The sequence below is a fragment of the Triticum dicoccoides genome, chromosome 3B (assembly GCF_002162155.2).
Source record: "Triticum dicoccoides isolate Atlit2015 ecotype Zavitan chromosome 3B, WEW_v2.0, whole genome shotgun sequence".
NCBI classification, from domain to species: domain Eukaryota; kingdom Viridiplantae; phylum Streptophyta; class Magnoliopsida; order Poales; family Poaceae; genus Triticum; species Triticum dicoccoides.
This window is the reverse complement of record NC_041385.1, coordinates 523374837-523396595: the sequence shown is the minus strand read 5'-3', so window position 1 is coordinate 523396595 and position 21759 is coordinate 523374837. Positions and strand designations below refer to the sequence as shown.

General features: G+C 48.8%; 2 protein-coding genes and 1 long non-coding RNA gene across 3 annotated transcripts in view; 2 read left to right on the top strand and 1 right to left on the bottom strand.

The window, feature by feature from the left end:
* The window catches only part of LOC119279621 (leucine-rich repeat extensin-like protein 5), a 21949-nt gene extending 14457 nt beyond the window's left edge, over positions 1–7492 (top strand). The window contains exons 2-3 of the mRNA XM_037560805.1: positions 5208–5857; positions 6855–7492. Of these exons, the coding sequence (XP_037416702.1) occupies positions 5208–5857; positions 6855–6880 (676 nt within the window). The 3' untranslated portion in view covers positions 6881–7492. The remainder of the gene's footprint in view (positions 1–5207; positions 5858–6854) is intronic.
* Positions 7493–9556: 2064 nt separating this feature from the next.
* On the bottom strand, positions 9557–11251 carry LOC119276874 (anthocyanidin 5,3-O-glucosyltransferase-like). Its single transcript, XM_037558047.1, has one exon. It carries the CDS (start codon positions 11162–11164, stop codon positions 9758–9760), a length of 1407 nt encoding a protein of 468 aa, XP_037413944.1. The 5' UTR covers positions 11165–11251; the 3' UTR covers positions 9557–9757.
* A 6180-nt stretch (positions 11252–17431) lies between these two features.
* LOC119281484 lies at positions 17432–18467 on the top strand. Its single transcript, XR_005138430.1, has 2 exons — positions 17432–17964; positions 18088–18467. It is a non-coding gene; the product is annotated as an uncharacterized LOC119281484 (long non-coding RNA).
* The last annotated feature ends 3292 nt before the right edge of the window (positions 18468–21759 follow it).

The following is a 21759-nucleotide window of genomic DNA, read 5'->3' as shown; positions in this document are numbered from 1 at the left end:
AGAAGTTAGAATAGAGTAGGAATTATGCAAAAAAAATTATGAATGAGTTTGTAACAGTACCTAAAGTTTATTATTTGTCTATTATACTAATGGATCTCACGAGGTTTTTGTTGAGTTTTGTGTGCTGGAGTTTTCATGTTTTGGGTGAGATCACGATGGATGAAGGAATAAGGAGCGGCAAGACCCTAAGCTTGGGGATAACCAAGGCACCACAATGTAATATTCAAGGAAGGCTCAAGCGTCTAAGCTTCAGGATGCCTCGGATGGCATCCCCTCTTTCGTCTACAATCTATCGGTATGTTACTTGGAGCTACTTTTTTATTCATCACATGATATGAGTTTTGCTTGGAGTGTCTTGTGCCATAGTAGTTTTTGCTTTATTTTCTTTTTATTTGCCAAAATCATTATTTGATGGACACACCTTTTGAGAGGGGAACACATTTATTCGTGATTTATTAGAATACTCTATGTGCTTCACTTATATCTTTTCATCTAGGCAGTTTCTCTAGTGCTTCACTTATATCTTTTAGAGCACGACAATGGTTATAACTTGTAGAAATGGTTGCACTCTCATGCTTCACTTAAATCTTTTTGAGAGTCTAATAAATAATAATGGTAATGTGCACGGATTATAATACTAGTCCATAAAGGATAGCTATTCAAGGGGGATATAATAAAAAACTTTCATGTAGATCACTAAATATGAAACATGTGGTTTAATAATATTGATGTCATAATATGAAAGGATATTGGTTCATAATAATTGGTTAGTAGAAATATAGGAATTAAACCTTGTTATTAACTTCTCATCTAAGTGTTGGTCATGGCATGGTGGGGAGGTTTGAGTATTTAATTTGTATTTTTGATTGAAATCCTTGAGTGTTGTCATAATTGGATGGGCGTGATGGTTAAGTCCTACCAACCAATTCCCTAGGGGCATGCGAGTAGTACTTAGCTTTGAGGGCTAATAGTCTTTCACAATAAGTATGTGAGTCTTCATGACTAATGTGATTCCATGGATCATACACACTCTTATCCTTCCACAATTTGCTACCCTCTTCGGTACCATGCATTGCCCTTTCTCACCTCGAGAGTTGGTGCAAACTTAGCCAGTGCATACAAACCCCGTGATACGATACGCTCTATCAAACATAAACCTCCTTATATCTTTCTCAAAACAGCCACCATACTTACCTATTATGGCATTTCCATAGCCATTCTGAGATATATTGCCATGCAACTTCCACCGTTCCGTTTTCATGACATGTGTGTTCATCGTCATATTGCTCTACATGATCATATAGAGCCGACATGATATTCGTGGCTCAGGCACCGTTCATCATCATTATACATGTTATGCTAGATCATTGCACATCCCGGTACACTGCCAGACGCATTCATATAGAGTCATATTTCTTTAATTTTATCGAGTTGTACGTAAATAAAAGTGTGATGATCATCAATATTAGAGCATTATCCGGTAAGGGAAGGATGATGGAGACCACGATTCTCCCACAAGTCGGGATGAGACTCTGGACGAAAAAATAAAAAAAAGAGAAAAAAAGAAGGAGAACAAAGAAATAAATGAGAGATAAAGAGAGAAGGGGCAATATATTATTCTTTTTTCCACATTTGTGCTTCGGAGTAGCACCATGTTCTTCATATAGAGAGTCTTCCGAGTTATCTCTTTCATATACTAGTGAAATTTTTTCATTATAGAACTTTGCTTGTATATTCCAATGATGGGTTTACTCAAATGCCCGAGGTCTTCACGGGCAAGCAAGTTGGATGCACACCCACTTAGTTTCCATTGAGCTTTCATACACTTATAGCTCTTAGTGCATCCGTTCCATGGAAATCCCTACTCCTTGCATCGATATCGATTGATGGCCATCTCCATAGCCCGTTGATTTGCCGAGTTGATGCGAGATTTTCTTCCTTTTTGACTTCTCATATTGATCTCTATCACCGTATTTAATTCCACCTATAGTGCTATATCCATGGCTCACGCTCATGTATTGCATGGGGTTGAAAAAGCTGAAGCGCATTAGAAGTATGATCCAATTGCCTGGTTTGACACCGGGGTGCTCATGAATTACATTCATGCGGTGAAGGCGGAGTCATGCCATGCTAACATGATAAAATGAGTTGGGATAACATTCCTTAAGGATCATATATTTTGGAAAAGTAATGATTATGTTTCTTATATTCATGGATATTATTATGCTGATATTGTTACTTCATCGTTTCTCAATAATTATACCATAAAGAGATTACATGATAAACATGTTAGGTAGCATTTAACATCAAAAAAATTGTTTTTATCATTTGCCTACTAGAGGACGAGCATGAATTAAGCTTGGGATGCTGATCTTCTCCAACGTATCTATAATTTTTGATTAATTCATGCTATTATATTATCAATCTAGATGCTTTATATGCATTTTATTCTATTTTATATCATTTTTGGGACTAACCTATTAACCCAGTGCCCAGTGTCAGTTCCTATCTTTTTGCTTGTTTTTTGCTTTTCAGAAAATCAATACCAAACAAAGTCCAAACATGATGAAACTTTACAGTGATTTTTTCTGGATCGGAAGACACCGTAGAAGGTTCGGCAGGAGGCCATAAGACTTATGGGAGAGCCACGAGCTCACAGGGTGCGCCCCCTGAGCTCGTGGCCCCCATGTAGCTCCGTTTGACCTAATTCCACCTTTATAAATTCACATATATTCCCAAACCAACAGAGAGCCACCCAAAACACTTTTTCCGCCGCTGCAAGCTTTTGTTCTTCCGTAATCCCATCTGGAGGCCTTTTCCGATACTCTATCGGAGGGGGAATTGATCGCAAAGGGCTTCTACATCATCCTTGCCACCTTTCGATGATGTGTGGATAGTTCATCACAGACCTATGAGTCCATATCTAGTAGCTAGATAGCTTCTTCTATCTCTTTGATTTTCAATATCATGTTCGCCTCGATCTTCCTGGAGTTCTATCTGATGCAATCTTCTTTTGCAGTGTGTTTGTTGGGATCCGATGAATTGTGGGTTTATAATCAGATTATTCATCAAAAGTAATTGAGTCTTTTCTGAACTTTATTATGTATAATTATTATAGCTTTATATTTCTCTCCGATCTATCCGTTTGATTTGGCCAACTAGATTGATTTATCTTCAGTGGGAGAGGTGTTTTGTAATGGGTTCATTCTTAAAGTGTCCTCACCTAGTGACAGAAAGGGTAGCGAGGGATGTATTGTATTATTGCTATTAAGGGTAAAACGATGGGGTTTATTCATATTGATTGAGTTTACTTTGTCTACATAATCTCATTTTGCTTAAACTCTGTTTGTCATGAACTTAATACCATAAATGCATGTTAGATAGCGGTCGATTAGTCGAGTAATAGTAGTAGATGCAGGCAGGAGCCGGTCTACTTGTTACGGAGGTGATTCCTATATGCATGATCATTGACATGAATACGTCATAACTATGCGCTTTTCTATCCATTGTCCAATAGTAATTTGTTTACTCACCGTATGCTATGTGTTAGAGAGAGAAGCCTTTAGTGAAAACTATGTCGCCCGGGTCTACTTTAATCATATTATAAAACCAAAAATACCTTGCTGCAATTTATACTTTTATTTTGTTTTACAATTTATCTATCTACCTCCACAAGATCATAATTTATCTATCTACCTCTACAAGATTTGATCCTTGCAAGTGACGAGTTCAAGGGAATTGACAACCCTCTTGCCCGTGTTGAGTGCATATGTTTTCTTTTGTGTGTGCAGGTGTTGTTCACAAGGATTTACGTGATTCTCCTTTTGGTTCGATAAACCTTGTATTATACTGTTTCACCTTCCTCTTCGGAAAAAATCCCAATGCAGCTCACAAGTAGCAATCATTCACCATGAATCGCGGCATGAACCACATGCAACCGTATGCGTTAGAGAATCTACAGTCGGACTCACTACTTCCTCCTCAAACATCCAAAACGCCCACCCGGTCAGTGACCGATCGAAAAAAGATGACCCAACCGGATCCCTCATTTCCATCCTAAACACATAGACTTATCGGCGTACCTAAAACCCATCTCAAATCTGGGGGTAGTATGAGGGTGCCCGGTCATGCTCGGGCAGCCTGCTGGATGCCCACACGGTCGCCGCAGCCGTGTGCGGGCCGCCGTGCTAGCATCCATGCGTGCAGGACGCCGCTGTTGCAGCCGCGTGCGGGTAGGCCGCTGATGCAGGACACACCCGTGCTTGCGGCTAGGTTGCTTGCCAGCGGGCGTGCGTGCACAACTGTCGTTGTGTGTGCTGGCCACGGGCCGTCGAGCCGCTGTATCCGTTGGGCTGCTGCATGCATGGCTGCGTGCTGCCACGAGCTGGCCGCCGCGCGCACGCTAGTCGAGACGCTTCCGGAGCTCGCCGCCACCACCGTCGTTACTGCTCTCGCTGGATGTCCAGCCACTGCCGTTGCTGCCCTACTTGCTCGCACACAGGGTGCTTGTCGAAATAACTCGAACGTGAGGAGATAGATAAGTTTGAGGAAATGATTATTTGAAAGCAAATATGAGGGGTCGAAACAGACGCGCCCGCTCACTAACCGGGTGCGTCTATGGATGTTTTAAAGGGCCAAATTAACTATGTGCGGCCATAGATGCTCTCATTCCACCATACTTGTCTTCTCCTGCCCGCAAGGTGAAACATACTCAATCAAGTGATTATTTTCTGGATCAAACATACGAGGGGTACTCAAACGGGCTGCAATAACAGGGATGACGTCATGTGAAGGAGTTCTATATTTCGATCCAAAAGTCCTTTTTTCCAATTTCTAGATGGACAGTCTCGGTCTTTGGTTCTTTATCCTGAAAAAAATAGTTAGTTTCATGATATATTTTAAAATCACATGTCCAACTTTAGTGCTAAGCTCTTGCAACTTGGAAAAACTTTAGTGTAAAGTTTTTCCTTTTCTTTTTTAATTGAAAGCACATACTCTATTCGTCCAAAAATAAATGTCTCAATCTAAAGTTATACTAAGATTGACATACTTATTTTGGACTTACGCAACTCTAGATCTGCACCTTGGTTGACTCAGAATATTGGTTTCTAAACTAGTACTCCCTCCGTCCGGGAAAAGTTGTCCACGCCTAGTTCAAATTTTTTTTAACAAAAAACCCATTGGGCTTTTAAATCTGACGCAAACAGACCCTTCTCCTTCCCGTCGACACGCCACCGCGAGCTGCCGTCGCCCGCCGTCGTGAGGCACCGTCAGGTCCAGCGCCGCCCACTACGTGCGCCTCCCAACTACGTCGCCGCCGCCGCAGCCGCCCACGTGCGAAGGAGGCAACCACCGCCGCCCACCTACGCAGCCCAACCGCCGCCGCCCCACCTCGCCCACCGTCGCCCACAGCTGGACCGCCTCCTCCCCGAGCATACCAGGAACTCCGCCTCACCAAGAGGTACTCCGTCATCGAGACAGGCTTGCTGGGAAGGCGTGGATCGACGGAATCGGCCCCGTCTCCTCCCACTCCGGCCGCCGCTTCCCCACACGACATCGACGCCGTCGCGCCTCCCCTGGCTTCCTCGAGCCGTTTTAAGGAATCAGTGTCAACTTCCGGTCTTCCAGACCACTTTCCCCCTCTCGATCGCTTGGTATTTGGCCTGGTCATCGTCGGCCGCCGCTCGCCGCCGCTGGAGCTCGTCACGTGGCTCCTCCGATGAACAAAAACCAGAGGCGCCGGCACCCAAGTGTCTACCACGGTTGTGCGCGTGCACGCTCGCCCACGCTTCATGCTCTTCGGTGGAGCTCGTGTTGCTGCCTGCCTTCGTGTTGCTGCTGATCCTCTCTGAAGAAGGTATTGTTGCTGCTGAATTTAGTCACTGGAGTATCCATTTCTGCTGCTGCTGAACTGCAATTTCAATCAGTCTGTTGATATCCATTGCTGGACTTGGTTGATGCTTTGTGCTGATACTTTCTGCTGATGCAAGAGAACAAAAGAGAGGGAAAAAATCTGAAAAAAGAGAGACTAGATTGCAATTCAGTTTAATTCTGTCAATGTACTCCAGTGACTAAATTCAGTCAATGTACTCCAGTGACATTCTTGTGTAACAAGTGCTATTTGTATGGCGTGTGATCAATTTAATTCAGAGAAACAAGGGTGTAACATTAACATTTAGTTTAATTCAATGACATTCAGTTTAATTCAAAGAAATAAGGGTGTAACATTGACATTCAGTTTAATTCAGAGAAACAAGGGTACTGTTGCTGCTATATCCGTTTCTATTGATGTTGTTCCTCTCTGAAATGGAAATGGAAATGATGTTAATAGATGTGCTATTGTTTGGAAACATTCAATCAGATCATTAACTGCAAGTGCAAATCCTAGCCCAATCTATATAAAAAAGTGACAACAATTTGTGCAAATCCTAGCCCAATCTATATAAAAGAATTGATAGCTTCAGAACTTTTTGTTCTTGATGACTGTCTTGTTGTTGTGTTTCTGTGTGAATAATACTCCATATTAGAATTAAGTTCTTGGACTAGGAGATGCTACTCTAGTAAGCAAACAACTACTGTACTTAAAAAAGGAAAACATATTTTGTCTTGGAGTAATAAAAAAAGACATGACAATAGGAATTAAATTGGAATTATTTGAATTAATTTAGATTCTTCTTGCTTTACTTGAATAGGAGGGCCTTCATGTTCCTCTAGTTACCAAATGAAGGAGTACTTTTAATCTTTACTTTTCCCTTTCTTGGTTTCTTTGCTTTTTGTCTAGGATTCTTCATGGTTTTCTTGTTATGATTATATGCTAACCATTCATCTTCTGTATACTCTTGTTATGAGATCAGACAGGAGCACACAGCTATGGATTTGAACTTGATCCCGGAAGAGGAGGATGAAGCTCAACAAGAGGAACAAGCTCAGCAAGGTGAAGCTTTTGATTTGAACTTGATCCCGGAAGAGGAAGATGAAGCTCAAGAAGAAGAACAAGCTCAGCCAGGTGAAGCTATTGATTTGAACTTGATCCCAGAAGAGGAGGATGAAGACATTGAGTTGAATTGGTTTCCTGAAGAGGAAGAAGCTCAAGAGGCACAAGAAGATGCTCAAGAGGAACAAGAAGATGCTCAAGAGGCACAAGAAGAAGCTCAAGAGGCACAAGAAGAAATGGAAGAAGCTCAAGAAGCTGATGCCCATAAGCTGTTCAAAAGCTTTATGATGTTACAAGCAGTGATGGTCGAAGTGATGAAAGATCAAGGAGGAAACAACTACAAGATGCCGCATCTGCATAAGGAAGCGTCTACAGAATGCTGGAGAGGAAATAACCGGTGTATATTGTAATCCTGAGCTAATTACTGACACCAAGGCCATTATCGAACAAGGAAATGAGTAAATAGAGAAAGGAAAAAAAGAAAGAGAAAGGGAAAAGAAAAAGAAAGGATAGGAGTATGTGATGTGTATGTCATGTGTCATGTGTATGCCTTGTGTATATGTGTATGTCTTGTTGGATTTATTTGAAAAGAAAGGAAAAGGAAAAGTTGGAATTATTTGAATTAAGTTGGATTTAGTTGAATTAAGTTGGAATTATTTGAATTAAGTTGGATTTAATTGAATTAAGTTGGAATTATTTGAATTAAGTTGGATTTAGTTGAATTAACTTGGAATTATTTGAATTAATTTAGAATAATTTGGATTATTTGAATTAAGTTGGAATTATTTGAATTCATTTGACAATAAAATCTTATGATAAGATGTAAAGACAAAACTCCAGTTGGAGAAATAATATCTTCATTAATGGTCATTACAAGATGTACATGGTCATTACAAGGAGTAAGAAGAAGAAGCTAAGAATTTGTAAGAAGAAGAAGAATCTAAAGCATATGCTAGGAGCTCTTGTATAGGGTCTTGAGCATCTTCAATGTCTTCTTCTTCTTCTTCTTCTTCTTCTTCTTCTTCTTGCAGAGCACTTGTGCATGAGGTCGATGAGCACGGGGAGGAGGAGGAGGAGTCGATGGGCCAGACTAGAGATCAAAATGTCAAACTAGCATCCTTGATAATGTGCATCTTGATAATCTTTAACATCATTCAGAGATCCAAATGTCAAACTAAGCATTCTTGATAATCTTTAACAACATTCAGAGATCAAAGTGTCAATAATACATCAAGATTATCTTGAGCATCTTGATCTGCATAAAAATTAGGAGGCCATGGGAGTAAATGCATAGAAAATTCAGTGCATATAAAATTTATAGCAGCACCACTACATATAGGAGCAGAACAATGATTCCTAGATGCAATAGTAATCATTTTGTTTAAAACTTCACAAAAATTTCAGTGAACTTTTGAACACAAGTACAATCAGAATATGATCATGTTCAGTAGCTGAATCCAAGAGGACAAAAATTTCAGTTAACTTTTGAAGTTTCAGAATTAACTGTATTATTCAGTCAAGATCTTTGTTCAGTCAAGTTGATGTTCAGAACCTGTCATTTTCTTCCAAAACCTATCAATTTTTGACAGGTTTTGATCTGCCAAGTTTACTGAATTTTTACTCAATTAGTTGAACTTTTGATCTGTCAAGTTGATGTTCAGGTTTTGATTCCTAGATGCACAAGTTTACTGAATTTTTACTCAATTAGTTTGAGATTGTTATGCTTCCTAGTCAAAATTGTCATGGTTTTATCTTATCTTACTGGACAGTGGCATGTTCATCTCAAGCATATCTTATCTTACTGAATTCCATGGCTAACAGTAGTTTTAAAATCATCAAGGGCGTATTTGTACTCATCTAGCAAGCTCACCTGAGATCAACAACAGAAGCAGCATTCGTACTCGTACTTCATTCCTCTGCACCAAGTCTTCCTCCAATCGCTACACAATCCAAGAGGACAAGAACAAAACCAGCTCAGCTGCTTGCTTCACCAGACAGAAATCAACAGCTAGAAGATGGACCTGCGCTACTGTGGGCGAGCGGGCAGCAGAAGCAGAAGCAAAAGCGGCAGCGACGGCGCCGGTGGAGTGAAGAGGGCGGGTCCTCCATCATCAGTCCGCCAGCTCGAGGAGGGAAATGGCAGTGGCAAGAGGAGCACGGGGAAGTGGCATGTGGCTGGAGCAAGTCTTCGTCTTCCCCATGCCGTGGTCGTCTTCCCCACGCCGTTGACTTCCGCAGCAGCCGCTCGTCGTGTGGAGGAGGAGCTCGAGGACGAGGAGCTCTAGGATCTTCCATGCCTCCAGATCAAGCCCCAACTCCCTCCAGGACATGAGCGCCGCCGCCGGAGCCGGGAAGGCGCGGGCTTTGCAGAAAAAGGGGATCCTTCCCTCTGGATCTCCTTGTGCGAAGGAAGAAAAGCGGCGAGACGAGGGGGAGGAGGCGGCCGGGGCGTGGCGAGGAGACGGAGCAGGTGGAGAGCCGGCAGAGCAGGCGGCAAGGCGGCGGAGCAGGCGGCGGAGCAGGCCGCCGGTGCGTGGCGAGGCGACAGAGCAGGCGCGATGGGCTGCGTGGCTTGTCGGAAGAAAGGGAAGGGGGTTTTTGTAAAACATCGGCGGAGACAACTTTTTCCGGACGGAGGGAGTATTCCATAAATAGAGACAACAGTTCAATACTCACAAGAAGCAGAGTGCAATGCTTTTTTTCCTAAACAAATCAACACTAGCTTCGAAAGGGTCCAGAAATAAACTAGTCCGCATATAATTTCAATATGTACATAGCCTGCTACTGCAAATCGAACATTAAGTAAAGTTTACAAGTTTCACATCAACGCTGCACAGTTGGGGCTGTGGAAGTGTCCAGGTCGTTGAGGAATTGGACAAACGCCAAGTGAGACGAGCCCCCTTCCTTGAGCGCCTCGGCAGCTGCATCCTTCGCCGCCGCCACCCGCTCCCTGAGCGCCTTGCCGCCCTCGGACGCGATAACCCACCTGACCTTCTCCTCCACCTCCCCGGCCTTAACCACCTCTTCGTTGTAGCCTCTCATCTCCACCCCGAGCTTCATTCCCTCCACTATGTGCACCTTGTTCACCTTCTGCTCCGCGTACAGCGGCCAGCACAGCAGCGGCAACCCTGCCGTGATGCCCTCCAGTGTCGAGTTCCAGCCGCAGTGTGTCATGAATGCGCCGGTCGCCCTGTGGCGCAGGACCTCCACCTGTGGCGCCCAAGACTTGATCAGGAGTCCTCTGTCCTTGGTCCTCTCCAAGAACCCTTCCGGCATGAGCGCGTCGAGATCGGGCTCCGGCAGCGAATCGCCGTACTTGTAGTCGGGATTGCGCGGGCTCCGCACGACCCACAGGAATCTCTCCCCTGACTTTTCCAATCCACTTGCAATCTCCTGGAGCTGCTTACCGGAGAACGTGCCCATGCTGCCGAAGGAGAGGAACACTACGCTCTGGTCCGGCTGCGCGTCCAGCCACCGGAGGCACTCGTGCTCCTGGTCACCGCCTCCCAACACCAAAGGCCCGATGCAGTAGACCGGTGGCATGGCACGACCAGGGACGCAGAGCCCGTCCTTCAGAGCGCGCACCGCCCGCGTCTCCAGCGACTCGAAGGAATTAATGAGAATTCCGTTGGCATCTGGCATTCGGTCGAACATGCCCAAGATGGCCTTGAGTATTTCATCGTTGTGGGTAACTTCGGGTAAGTCCGAAGCTTTCAACGGAGGAACACCCGGGAAAGTCATGATAGAGTCGCCGAGCTCCTTCACCTTACTGCCGGCAAGCTTGCTCGGCAGGTTGAGGAAGAGCGCGAGGTCGGCGGCGGCCGACGCGTAGAAGTAGTAAACCGGCAGCTTGAGCTCAGCCGCGACATCTTGGGCGTCGACGCAGAACATGTCGAGGACGAGTGCGTCAATTGAGGGCAGCGAGCGGAGGAAGTCCAGGAGGGGGGCGTTCATGGATTTCAGGAGCCGGAAAATCTGGATGACGGGGTTCGTGGGCGCGGTGTCGGAGTTGGAATCCGCGGGCGGCGGCGGCAGGACGTGGAAGGCGACGGAGGGGTTGGAGGACCTCGCGCGGGCGACGGCGGAGGAGAAGTCCGTGGACTCGACCTGCGGATCAATGAGCACCACGGTGACGGCCAGGCCGTGCTTGAGGAACAGCTTGGCGACCTCCACCATCGGCACCAGGTGGCCGACGCCGACGCCAGGGTACAGGACAACGGTCTTCTTCATGGCTTCACTCTCGTAAAGTCCTAGTACGAAATGCTTTTTTGGTTGGTTTGGCTCTGTGCTGCTCAGCTCCACGAACAACCCACCTGGACCGTGCTACTATATAGTGGGGCTCGTGGAATTCTATCCAATTTGGACACCGGAGCCGAGCTCAGCGCCACATACGAACGAACGAACGGTTGAGTCCTTTCTTGCTCGAGGAGTCTCAGGATTGCGTTCCACGGCACATCACCTTCAAGGACATGGTCCATGCGGCCCACCCACCATGCCTGAAGCCGTTGAGCCAGGAGACAAGTATGGGTCCGTGGCTGCTGCCGGTCCACTGGCCTCGTGTGGAGTAGCGCTCCCAAATTCTCCTTGCATACCTGTGGTGGTGTGGCGCCTTCGCGAGTGCCAACGTCACCCGTGACGGGAGCCTTTTTTCAGAGCTTGTGTCGCCGCCATCTTCTTCTAGAAGGGCTTGTTTGCTTGCTGTTCAGAGCGTTGCCAGGAGCACAAAGTACACTTCTCATACTCAACCGGCCGATCGCCTATCGTCTGGTATTATTGATCGGTACGCATCCATGGGCGACCACGACCCTTGCTGGTGCACTGACGTAATGGATGAGCGAGCAGGCTGCCTCGGGAAAATCGAAGAAGAAAAATGCAATAACAATGGCCTCTTCTATATGGTTGCTTAGCCGAGGTGTTACCAACGAAAACCCTTAATTAGATGCTTAACTTGTTGCAGCTAAACTTCTTTTCAAATGATAAGTACACATGTGCACAAAGTAATCTGGACCAAACGTCCTCTTCACCGTTGGATCTTGAGCGCGCATCCTAAAACCGGATCGTTGGGTAAAACAGGGAACAGCTAGAACGATTTCATTCGGCATATAAGACATATGATTTGGGAACTGCTCGACACCCCTAATCGGGGTGTGGCTCTCTCATTATATAGAGGTACCCAAGGGGTACAATACAATGTTACAATACAGATATACAGAGGCTACGTATATACAGTCTGACACCCTCCCTCAATCTTAACTATGTCCTGAAGTACAAAGCAAGTTAAGATTGCGCCTACAGCCTACAAACTGTGGTTGTGGAAGAAGCTTCGTGAAGATGTCAGCAAGTTGATCCTTTGACGAGATGAACTTGATACAGAGTAGCTTCTGTGCAACACGTTCCCGAACAAAGTGATAATCCATCTCAATGTGTTTTGTCCTAGCATGAAACACCGGGTTAGAAGAAAGATATGTAGCACCAATGTTGTCACACCACAGGACCGGAGGACGAGCTTGAGGAACACGCAACTCTCTCAACAGAGACTGTACCCATATGATCTCAGCAGTTGCATCAGCAACAACTTTGTACTCAGCCTCAGTACTACTGCGAGACACAGTTGCTTGCTTGCGAGCATTCCAGGCGATCAAGTTAGGACCCAGAAATACCGCATAACCCCCGTGGATCGCCTGTCATCCGGACTACCAGCCCAATCTGCATCAGAGAAAGCCGAGAGCTCATACTACGGTGCAGACTGAAGAAGCAAACCATAGGAGGCAGTAAGACTGACATAGCGCAAAATATGCTTCCCAGCTGACCAGTGAGACGTCCTGGGTGCATGCAAAAACCGACAGACACGGTTAACTGCATAGGAGATGTCAGGCCTGGTAATAGTAAGGTATTGCAGAACACCAACGATACTGCGATACTCAGTAGCATCATCAGACATGAGAGAGTCACCATCAAGAGTAGAAAACCGATCAGTGGCAGACATCGGAGTGTTAACATGTTTGCATTTGAGCATTCCAGCATGACGCAACAAGTCCAAGGAGTACTTCTTCTGAGTGAGAGTCAAACCAGCAGAGGACCGTGAAACCTCAAGACCAAGGAAAAAAATGAAGAGCACCTAAATCCTTGACAGCAAAATCATCACAGAGAGCAATCACAAGGCAATCAGCAGCAGCAACGAGGAACTGATGAGGATGATATCATCAACATAAACCAAGATATACATCGTAACCTCAGGGCGCTGGAGGAGAAACAGTGACGTATCAGCAGTGGAGGGAGTAAACCCAAGAGCCCGAAGAACAGATCCAAGGCGAGCATGCCATGCACGAGGAGCCTGTTTGAGTCCATACAGTGCCTTAACCAGACGACAGAGATGATGAGGTCATGTTGGATCAACAAAACCAGGTGGCTGACGCATATAAACCTCCTCCTCCAGAATGCCGTGTAGAAAAGCGTTCTGCACATCAAGCTGACAAAGGAACCATCCGCGAGTAACCGCAAGAGACAGTAGTAATCAAATGGTAGTAAGCTTGATGACTGGACTGAAAGTGTCTTCATAATCAAGACCATACCTCTGTTTGAAGCCCTTGGCAACTAACCGTGCCTTGTAGCGTTCAATGGAGCCATCAGCATGTCTCTTGACTTTGAAAACCCACTTGGAATCAATGACATTGATGCTAGACACTGGAGGAACAAGATGCCAAGTATCATTCTGTTGAAGGGCCTGAAACTCTTGTTCCATTGCAGCACACCAATGAGGAATACTCAGTGCAGCCTGAAAGTGACGAGGCTCTGCAGTGGGATTGCCAGCAGTGTGAGCCATGCATGCAGCAAGCCACGTAACCGTGCCATCCGTCCACTCCTTCGGACGAAAGATACTGGACTGGCTCCGTGTGCGAGGACGAAGAGTGACAACAGGTACAGCTGGCAAAGACAGTGCAGCAGAGGATGTTAACGAGGCCGACACCGAGTCCAGCGAGTCGGGCTCACCGGTGGCCGAAACAGGGCTGTTTGGCGACCCTGGCGCCAAGGTAGACCGGGCCTGAGCGGGTGACGAGGCCTCTGGGCTAGCGGCAGCAGCAGCCGGCCCGGGCGAGAGACCCGCCAGTGGCCCGGGCAAGCCACGTGAAGCGAGCGCTGGCGAGGCCTGCGAGCCGGGCGCTGGTGAGGCCGCTGGTGCTGGCGAGGCTGGTGCTGGCGAGCCCAGCGCCCGTGGGGCCAGCGTGAGCCCAGACGGGGCCAGCATGGAGCCAGGCTGACCCGGCGCCCGCGAGGCAGTCGGGGGAGACTCCATAGGCGAGACGGGGACGGGTTGGCGGGTGCCACCCGTCATGCATGGTGCATGCACGTCTCGACCAGGAAGCTCATCGGTGACCTGTTCATCAAGTAGCTCGAGCCGGGCACCGCATCCAATACCTGCAACATGATTAGGAAGCAACGCAGGGGCATATGAAACATCCACAAATTGATCAGGCATAGGTGTGGACACAGGCACCGGTGGTGTAGAGGTGGTAAAGTTAATCAGAAGTGCACGAAAAGGGAAAACATTTTCATCAAACACCACGTCATGAGAGATGTAGACGCGGTTGGTAGGAACATGCAAGCACTTGTACCCTTTGTGAAGAGAACTATACCTGAGAAAAACACACTTCTTAGACCGAAACTCTAGCTTGCGTTTGTTGTATGGACGTAAGTGAGGCCAACATGCACAACCGAACACTTTGAAAAAAGTGTAGTCTGGAATCTCATTAAGCAGGAGTTCAAGAGGGGTTTGCATTTTCCCAAGTCTCTAGGGAAGCCTGTTTATGAGAAAACTAGCTGTGGAGAAAGCATCACTCCAGAACCAAAAACGGGACGGAGGCATGAGCGAGCAAGGTTAGACCAGTTTCAACAAGCTGGCGATGCTTACGCTCGGCAGTACCATTCTATTGATGTGTATGAGGACATGGCACGCGGTGCGAAATCCCAAGTTTGTTAAAAAACGAGTTGAGGTTGTGGTATTCACCCCCCTAGTCAGATTGGACATGGATGATTTTCTGCTTAAGAAGACGCTCAACGTGTGCTTGAAACTGAATGAAGACATCGAACACATAAGACTTACGTTTAATAAGATATAACCAAGTAAAACGGTTGTAAGCATCAATGAAACTGACATAATAATTGTGACAGCTAATGGATGTCTGGGCATGACCCCATACATCAGAAAACACAAGCTCAAGAGGATGTTTCACAACACGACTAGACTCTAAAAAAGCAAGTTGATGACTCTTGCCCTGCTGACAAGCATCACAAATAGTTTCAGCAGTTTTATTGGACACAACTGGTAGATCATGACGATGCAAAACATGTCGAACTATGGGAGCCGCCGGATGACCAAGGAGCGCATGCCAGTGCGTAGGCGACACACGAACACCACTGAACACCTAAGGAGAAGACGACATGGAAGGTGGGCGCGGCGCATCAAGTGCATACAGGCCGTGGCGAAGATGACCGCTAAGTAGAACGTCCCTCGTGTCCCGATCCTTGATAAAAAAACAAAAAGGGTGAAACTCAGCAAGGACATTATTATCACGAGTAAGTTGAGGAATGGACAACAAACTACGCGTAGCAGAAGGAACACGAAGGACATTAGAGAGATGCAATGTGCGAAAATTGTGTGCAAGGAGAGAGGCCTGACCAACATGGGAGATGCGCATACCTGCTCCGCTGGCGGTGTGCACCTGATCATGACCATGATATGGCTCCTGAGTAGAGAGCTTACCCATCTCACCGGTGTGGTTGGTAGCTCCAGTGTCCATGTACCATGCAGGATCGACGGAGTAAGATGGAGTACGGCCATGATCATGACTCATCACGGCAGCGGCGACCTGCTTGTTGTTCCCTTTGCCATTGTTGCCGAGGCCTAGAAAATCTTGCTTGTAGCGACGATGGCAGCGAGAGGCAATACGGCGCTCCAGGTCACACAACTGGCAGGCCTGTTAGGCACCACAAGAAGAACAACACGCCACCGGCCGGTTACCACCTGTGATGGTCGGAGCACTGCCCCTCGAGGCCGGTTGTGAAGGTAGCACCGGTCTGCCTCCTGAAGATGATGACCGCTGGGGCTTGCTGCGAGTTGCGGCATTGGCGGAGGCGAAGCTAGGGGAGGCTCGGCGCGCCTTAATGCGCTGCTCACGGCCAAGCAGACGTGCATAGAGCTCACGAGGTGGAAGCGGGTCATCGCGGCCATGAACATTCTCGATGAGATTGTTATAATCATCATCAAGCCCATTAAGCACGAAGGTGGTGAACTCCTCATCCTGCAGCGACTGTCCAACTGAGGCCAACGTGTCGGCGAGACCCCGCATCTTGTTGAAGTAGTCGGTGATGCTGAGATCACCAAGCTTCGTCTCACCCAGCTTAGTGCGTATAGAGTGAGCACGCGCCTGAGACTGAGAGGCAAAACTGGTGTGAAGCGTCGCCCACGCCTCCTGGGACGTAGCAGCGAAGATGACCAACGACGAGACGCTCGGGGTGAGCGAGGAATGGATGGCGGAGAGGATGGCCTGATCCTGAGCCACCCAAGTGTGGTACGCCGGGTGGTGAGGGGGCGGACACGGGATGGATCCATCAACGTAGCCCTCCAGATAGCGACTCCGCAGAAGAGGGAGCACCCGGGCACGCCAGGACAGGTAGTTGTCCGATGCGAGCTTCACCGGCAGCAGATGCGAGAAGTAGAACGGTGCATGCACCGTGGCCGAATCAACATGGGCATGCGGCGATGCATACAAGCCCATCGATGAGGCCGCCCCAGGATGTACGGGATACACCGAGTAGGGCGGGTAGGAGCCAGGGGAAGCCGCCTCAGGAGCGCCGTAGTGTGTCGCGGGGGTGCCGTAGGGTGCCGCGGGGGCACCGTGGTTGGCCACGGCGGAAGCGACGTGCGCGATGCAGCCGCAGCTCCGTGCGGGCCCGGGGAGGACGCCGGGTAGGGTTGGGGCGGCGCGGGCGCCGAGTAGGGCAGCGGCGGCGGTGCGCCGTAGTAATGATGAGGTGGTGGGGCGCCGTAGGGCTGCTGCACGGGTGGCGCGCCATAGGGTTGGGGTGGCGCCGACCAAGATGACGGCGGCGGCGGCCCACCATGGATCACCGGAAGGCCGCCCGCAGGAGGAGCAGCGCCAGAGGGAGGACCGACCGGGATGGCGCCGCGGTCTCCCGATCCGATCGGGGAGCGAGGCGACGATGAGACACCGTAGGCCATCGCGAGAGGCTGCGAGGCAAGGAACGGCGAGGTAGTAGCGAGAGCCGCGGCGGGGGGAACCGAGGTTGACGCAACGGTGGTGATGGCGGCGGCAGCGGAAGACATCGTAACCTAATTTGATACCATGTAAGACATATGATTTGGGAACTGCTCGACACCCTAACCGGGGTGTGGCTATCTCATTATATAGAGGTACCCAAGGGGTACAATACAATGTTACAATACAGATATACAGAGGCTATGTATATACAGTCTGACACGGCACACGTGCATGTCTGCCTACCTTATCCTCTTTCTCTCCTCACTGACTCACTCACGTGACCTCACATCCGATGTGAGCGGAGGCCATGTGCCAGCGTCGAGGAGCACATCCGCGACGATTTTGGGCTGACAATGTCGTTCTAGTGGCTGGCAGCGGCGGAGCCCAGGCGGGCCGCTGCAAAGAGGAACTCCATTGGAAGAAATCGAGGCGTCATGGGCGGGCAACGCCGTTCCCGTGCCTGGCACCACCAGAGACGGGGCTGCCCGCTGCGGAGAGTAGCTCCACCAGGTTGTCTCACGACGAAGGCCATGCACTGGCTCGACGAGGTGTGATGCGCGGGCGTGCCATCCCCGTGCCAGGCGCAGGTGAAGCTGAGGCGGGCTGCTGCGGAGAGAGCTCCACCAGGGTGTTGAGCGACGGAGGCGAGCTGGCATGGTGGAGATGGGGGCTCTCCACCGATGCTTCCACCTCGCTACCGTCGTCGTCTTGCTTCCTGGATCTCCTGCAAGCTCACCATTATAGCCCAAGGTTTGCTACATCTTAGACACACATGCGGCTGCACGCACCATCCTTATGTAAATAGAATATCTTCTCCACTAACGGCGACTCAATTTCTTCCTCATTAATCTCCGACAAATTGCTGACGGACAGAAGCAACGGTGGTGCCGGAGTTGAGTCCAGTCAGTAACACTAGTGCTAGTTCCTTCCATGATCCTGTAGGCCAAGAGCTGGGTCTCTGGTGAAGCTGGAATTGAAGAAGCTTTCACCTGAATTAGCCTAAATGTGTCTGTTCGTCATGTTTGTTCTAAACCAACCTCTGTTATAGTCCAGGTAGATACAATCTTTGTTCAGTTGTAGCCGAAGAAGAAGAGATGGTTAGTAATTAAGAGTAGTAATCAGTACTTTGTAGAACTTTGCAGTCCATGTAGATACAATCTTTATTCAGTTGTAGCCGAAGAAGAAGAGATCTTTGTTCAGTTGTAGCCGAAGAAGAAGAGGTAAAACCCTACATCCTGCTTTGATTGTATTGACGATGATGTATCGAGTACAGGCTTGATCTACCTCGAGATCGTATATATGTTGTGTTCTATCCCTAAGGTAAGTAATGATGAATCTATCTCTACGAACTAAACCCCTCAGCTTATATAGGCACCGGAAGTATCTAGGGTTACACATGGTCGGTTGCCACCTAGGGATAAGAATGCTGATAACCGAAGCAATCCTTGGGGTGCACGCCAAGTCTTCGGCAGAGTCCATCTTTACCACGTCAAGGTTCAAGGCCTCCGTAGTCCTTCCTTGTGAGATTAGTGGGCCATAAGCTCGGCCGGGGACTGTGGGCCAACTAGGTTGGTACCCCCTAGTCCAGGACACTGTTAGTAGCCCCTGAACTGGTCTTCGAAGCCAGAGTCCACAAATTTTCTCGGTCCTCGTGTCTTTGGCTTGGAGTCTTCGACTTCACCGGTGATAATTACGCAAAATTGTTGTTCTGTTTGTGCAAGGCAATTCTCTCGAGCTCTTCCCCCAACGGGGTTGCCCATCAACCGCATGCTCCCAGAGCCATGCTTCATCAACCAAGGTCTTTCAGATAGCTTAGCTTTGAAGGCCTGCCACCTGAGTGTGAACAGTATTTATAACCTGACAACTTTTCTGAAGCATCGCCACTTATACCAAAACGAGTCAGTTCCTGTTACTCGAATGGTGGCCTAAGACGGTTTTCTCATTGGCACGTCCTATCAAGGCAGAGATCATGCTTCGTATTTGGGGGGATATCATCAAGATTGGTTTTACCCCATGTACGCATAACTGCGCCAAAGGCTGGTACGTGACATTTAATCTGGCATGGCAAGCGGGACTCTTGGTCTTTCATAGAAGTATAAAAAGCAAGGGGTAGCAGTATTGCTTTCCCCACGCTTCCATTCTCCCGCCATTGCACACAACCTCCAGAGCTCTAGCGCCCAGATCAATACCCAAAGCTTCCACCAGCCCATTTTGGCGCTCGCAGCTCCCTCTCCGGTGATGGCCAAGGTCACCTTGGATGGCTAGTGGGAGGCCTCCACTATTAAGGGGGGCGTCATCCAGGAGCTCTAGGCCACGGGGTACTTCCCTGCAGACGCCGCCTGCCGGCGACAGGAGCCCAATCAACAAATCCCCACTCCTAAGCCGGGGGAGAGGGTTATCTCCTTCCCCAACTCATCTGAGGTTTGGGGTTCCCCTGCACCCCTTTGTGCGTGGGATACTCTTCTACTACAGGTTCAGTTTCCACCTTCTAGCCCCAAATTCTATTCTTCACCTCGTTGCGTTCATCACCATCTGCGAGGCCTTCCTCCGCGTCGAGCCGCACTTCAGCCTGTGGCTGAAGACGTTTGGTATCAAGCTGAAGAGCAGTAGCGCCACCCTAGTGGAATGCGAAGGGGCGATGATTAGCAAGATCTAGAAGTTGCCTGGTTTGAAGGCACCTTCGTAGAGACTATCAAGGAGTGGCAGGGGGAGTGGTTCTACATCACCGAACCACTCGCCGGTGGCTAGGCCGAAGCCCCAACATTCTTGGTAGATCCTCCAAGGAGGATCATCTCATGGATGAGGAAGGTCCTGGATTGGGGGGAATCCCGAAGAGGTGCCTGCATTGCAAAAGAGGATCCAGTCCCTGGCAAACAAGAAGAAATGGGAGTCTGACGACGCCCGGTACTCGGGATCTCCTGCTTGAAGAAGCAAGGAATTTCAATTACTCAGCCGTTGAATAAAATAAACTAGATCAAGCTGGTGGACGTGGTCGACATCATGCTCCAGCGCTGCATCCTCCCACTTCAGCTTCAAGCGAGTCCTATGTTGACCTACACGCCTGAGAACATGCCGACGGTGCAGCATTTCTTCCATACCGACCTGGCTAGGATGTGGACGGTTCTCTTCAAGCCATCCAAGAATAAATTCCCCCAGGAAGGAGAGCTCTACGGCCTTGACGCCCAGCCCAATGCCCACGAGGTAACCACAACCTATAGTTTTATGTTTATCTTACCCTTTCTTTGCGGATTCCTCCATTAGAATGATCAAGTCAATTCTTTCTTCCCCCGGAAATGGATCTCCAAGGCGCAGCAGATGAACTGCACGACGCCGATGCCCGAGGAGGCATGATATCCTCAGCTCAAGGCAATCTTGGCCAAGGAAACATACATGGTCCCGGCTAAGGAGCATAGGCGACCGAAGGGGAGGAGTGGCTAGGTCCAAAGACACCCACGCCTCCTCCACCCACGAGGAGGAAGAGGAGACGGGGGAGGAAGAGGAGGATGCGGGGGAAGGAGTGCCTTCCCCAAAAAGGAAGAGGGCACCGTCTAAAGATGCCGAGAAGGAGGAGAACCCCCGGCCCCGCAGAAAACTGTGCAAGTCCTTGGTCGACCATGCCGGCCAGTGGGCGGCGCCCGCCCATGTCATACTCTCTGATTCATCAGAGGATGACCTCCTACAGCTGCGCAGGACGAAGCCGGTGCCCAGGAGGTATTTCTGACCGAGCCACTCAACTCTCCTTTATGTATGCATATCTTGATACGTGACTCCTTGTTTATTTCTACAGCCCACAACACGCCTTCGTCGGCGACAAGGCCTCAGATGACGGGCTCCCCTGCCCTTTATGGCGGAAAGCAAAACCACCGAGAACATCGTGCCTTTACCCGCCCATGATGAGCTGGGGGAAGCGATATCACACCCGGCCCCCTTTGTCGACAACACGGGGAGGGGGAGGGGGCGACGCTAGAATTTCTTCGGCCGGGGTCCAGACCCCAGCTTCCGAGGACCAAGGAGAAGGAGTTCCTTTGGTCAGAGAAGGCAGGCTGGGCCGACCAATGTCCTCGGCCCAGGTAACTCCGGCGCCATCACAACAGCCGAAGGCCTCCATCCCCACCTCTATGATGGGTGGACCTAAGGTGACTCCGCCCATCCCTCCTGCCCCAGGTCAGGTCTACAAGGGGTGGAGGCGTATTCGACGGGCTCCTCAGGCATGATAAAGTCTTCATCGCTGAGTCTCACCTTGTCCTCAGAGAGCGGAAGGTAGTTACTGTCCTCCGAGTATTCATTCATGGCCTGTTTGTCAGGGCTAACTCGCCCATCTTCCCGTTCATCCTGTTCGGAGGTTGGCTCAACGGGGTCTTCATTGTCTTTAGCATCATCCGGAGTATTGTTTTCTCCTATGTCGGTATTGCTGTTTTTACCACGGCGTGGCTTACAGCGGCGCCGCTCACGCTGACGCTTTGGCTGTATCTCAGGAGGCTTATCCTTGACTGGATTTTCATTGTCGCCATTGTTCTCTTTGGGTGTATCCACCATGTATACGTC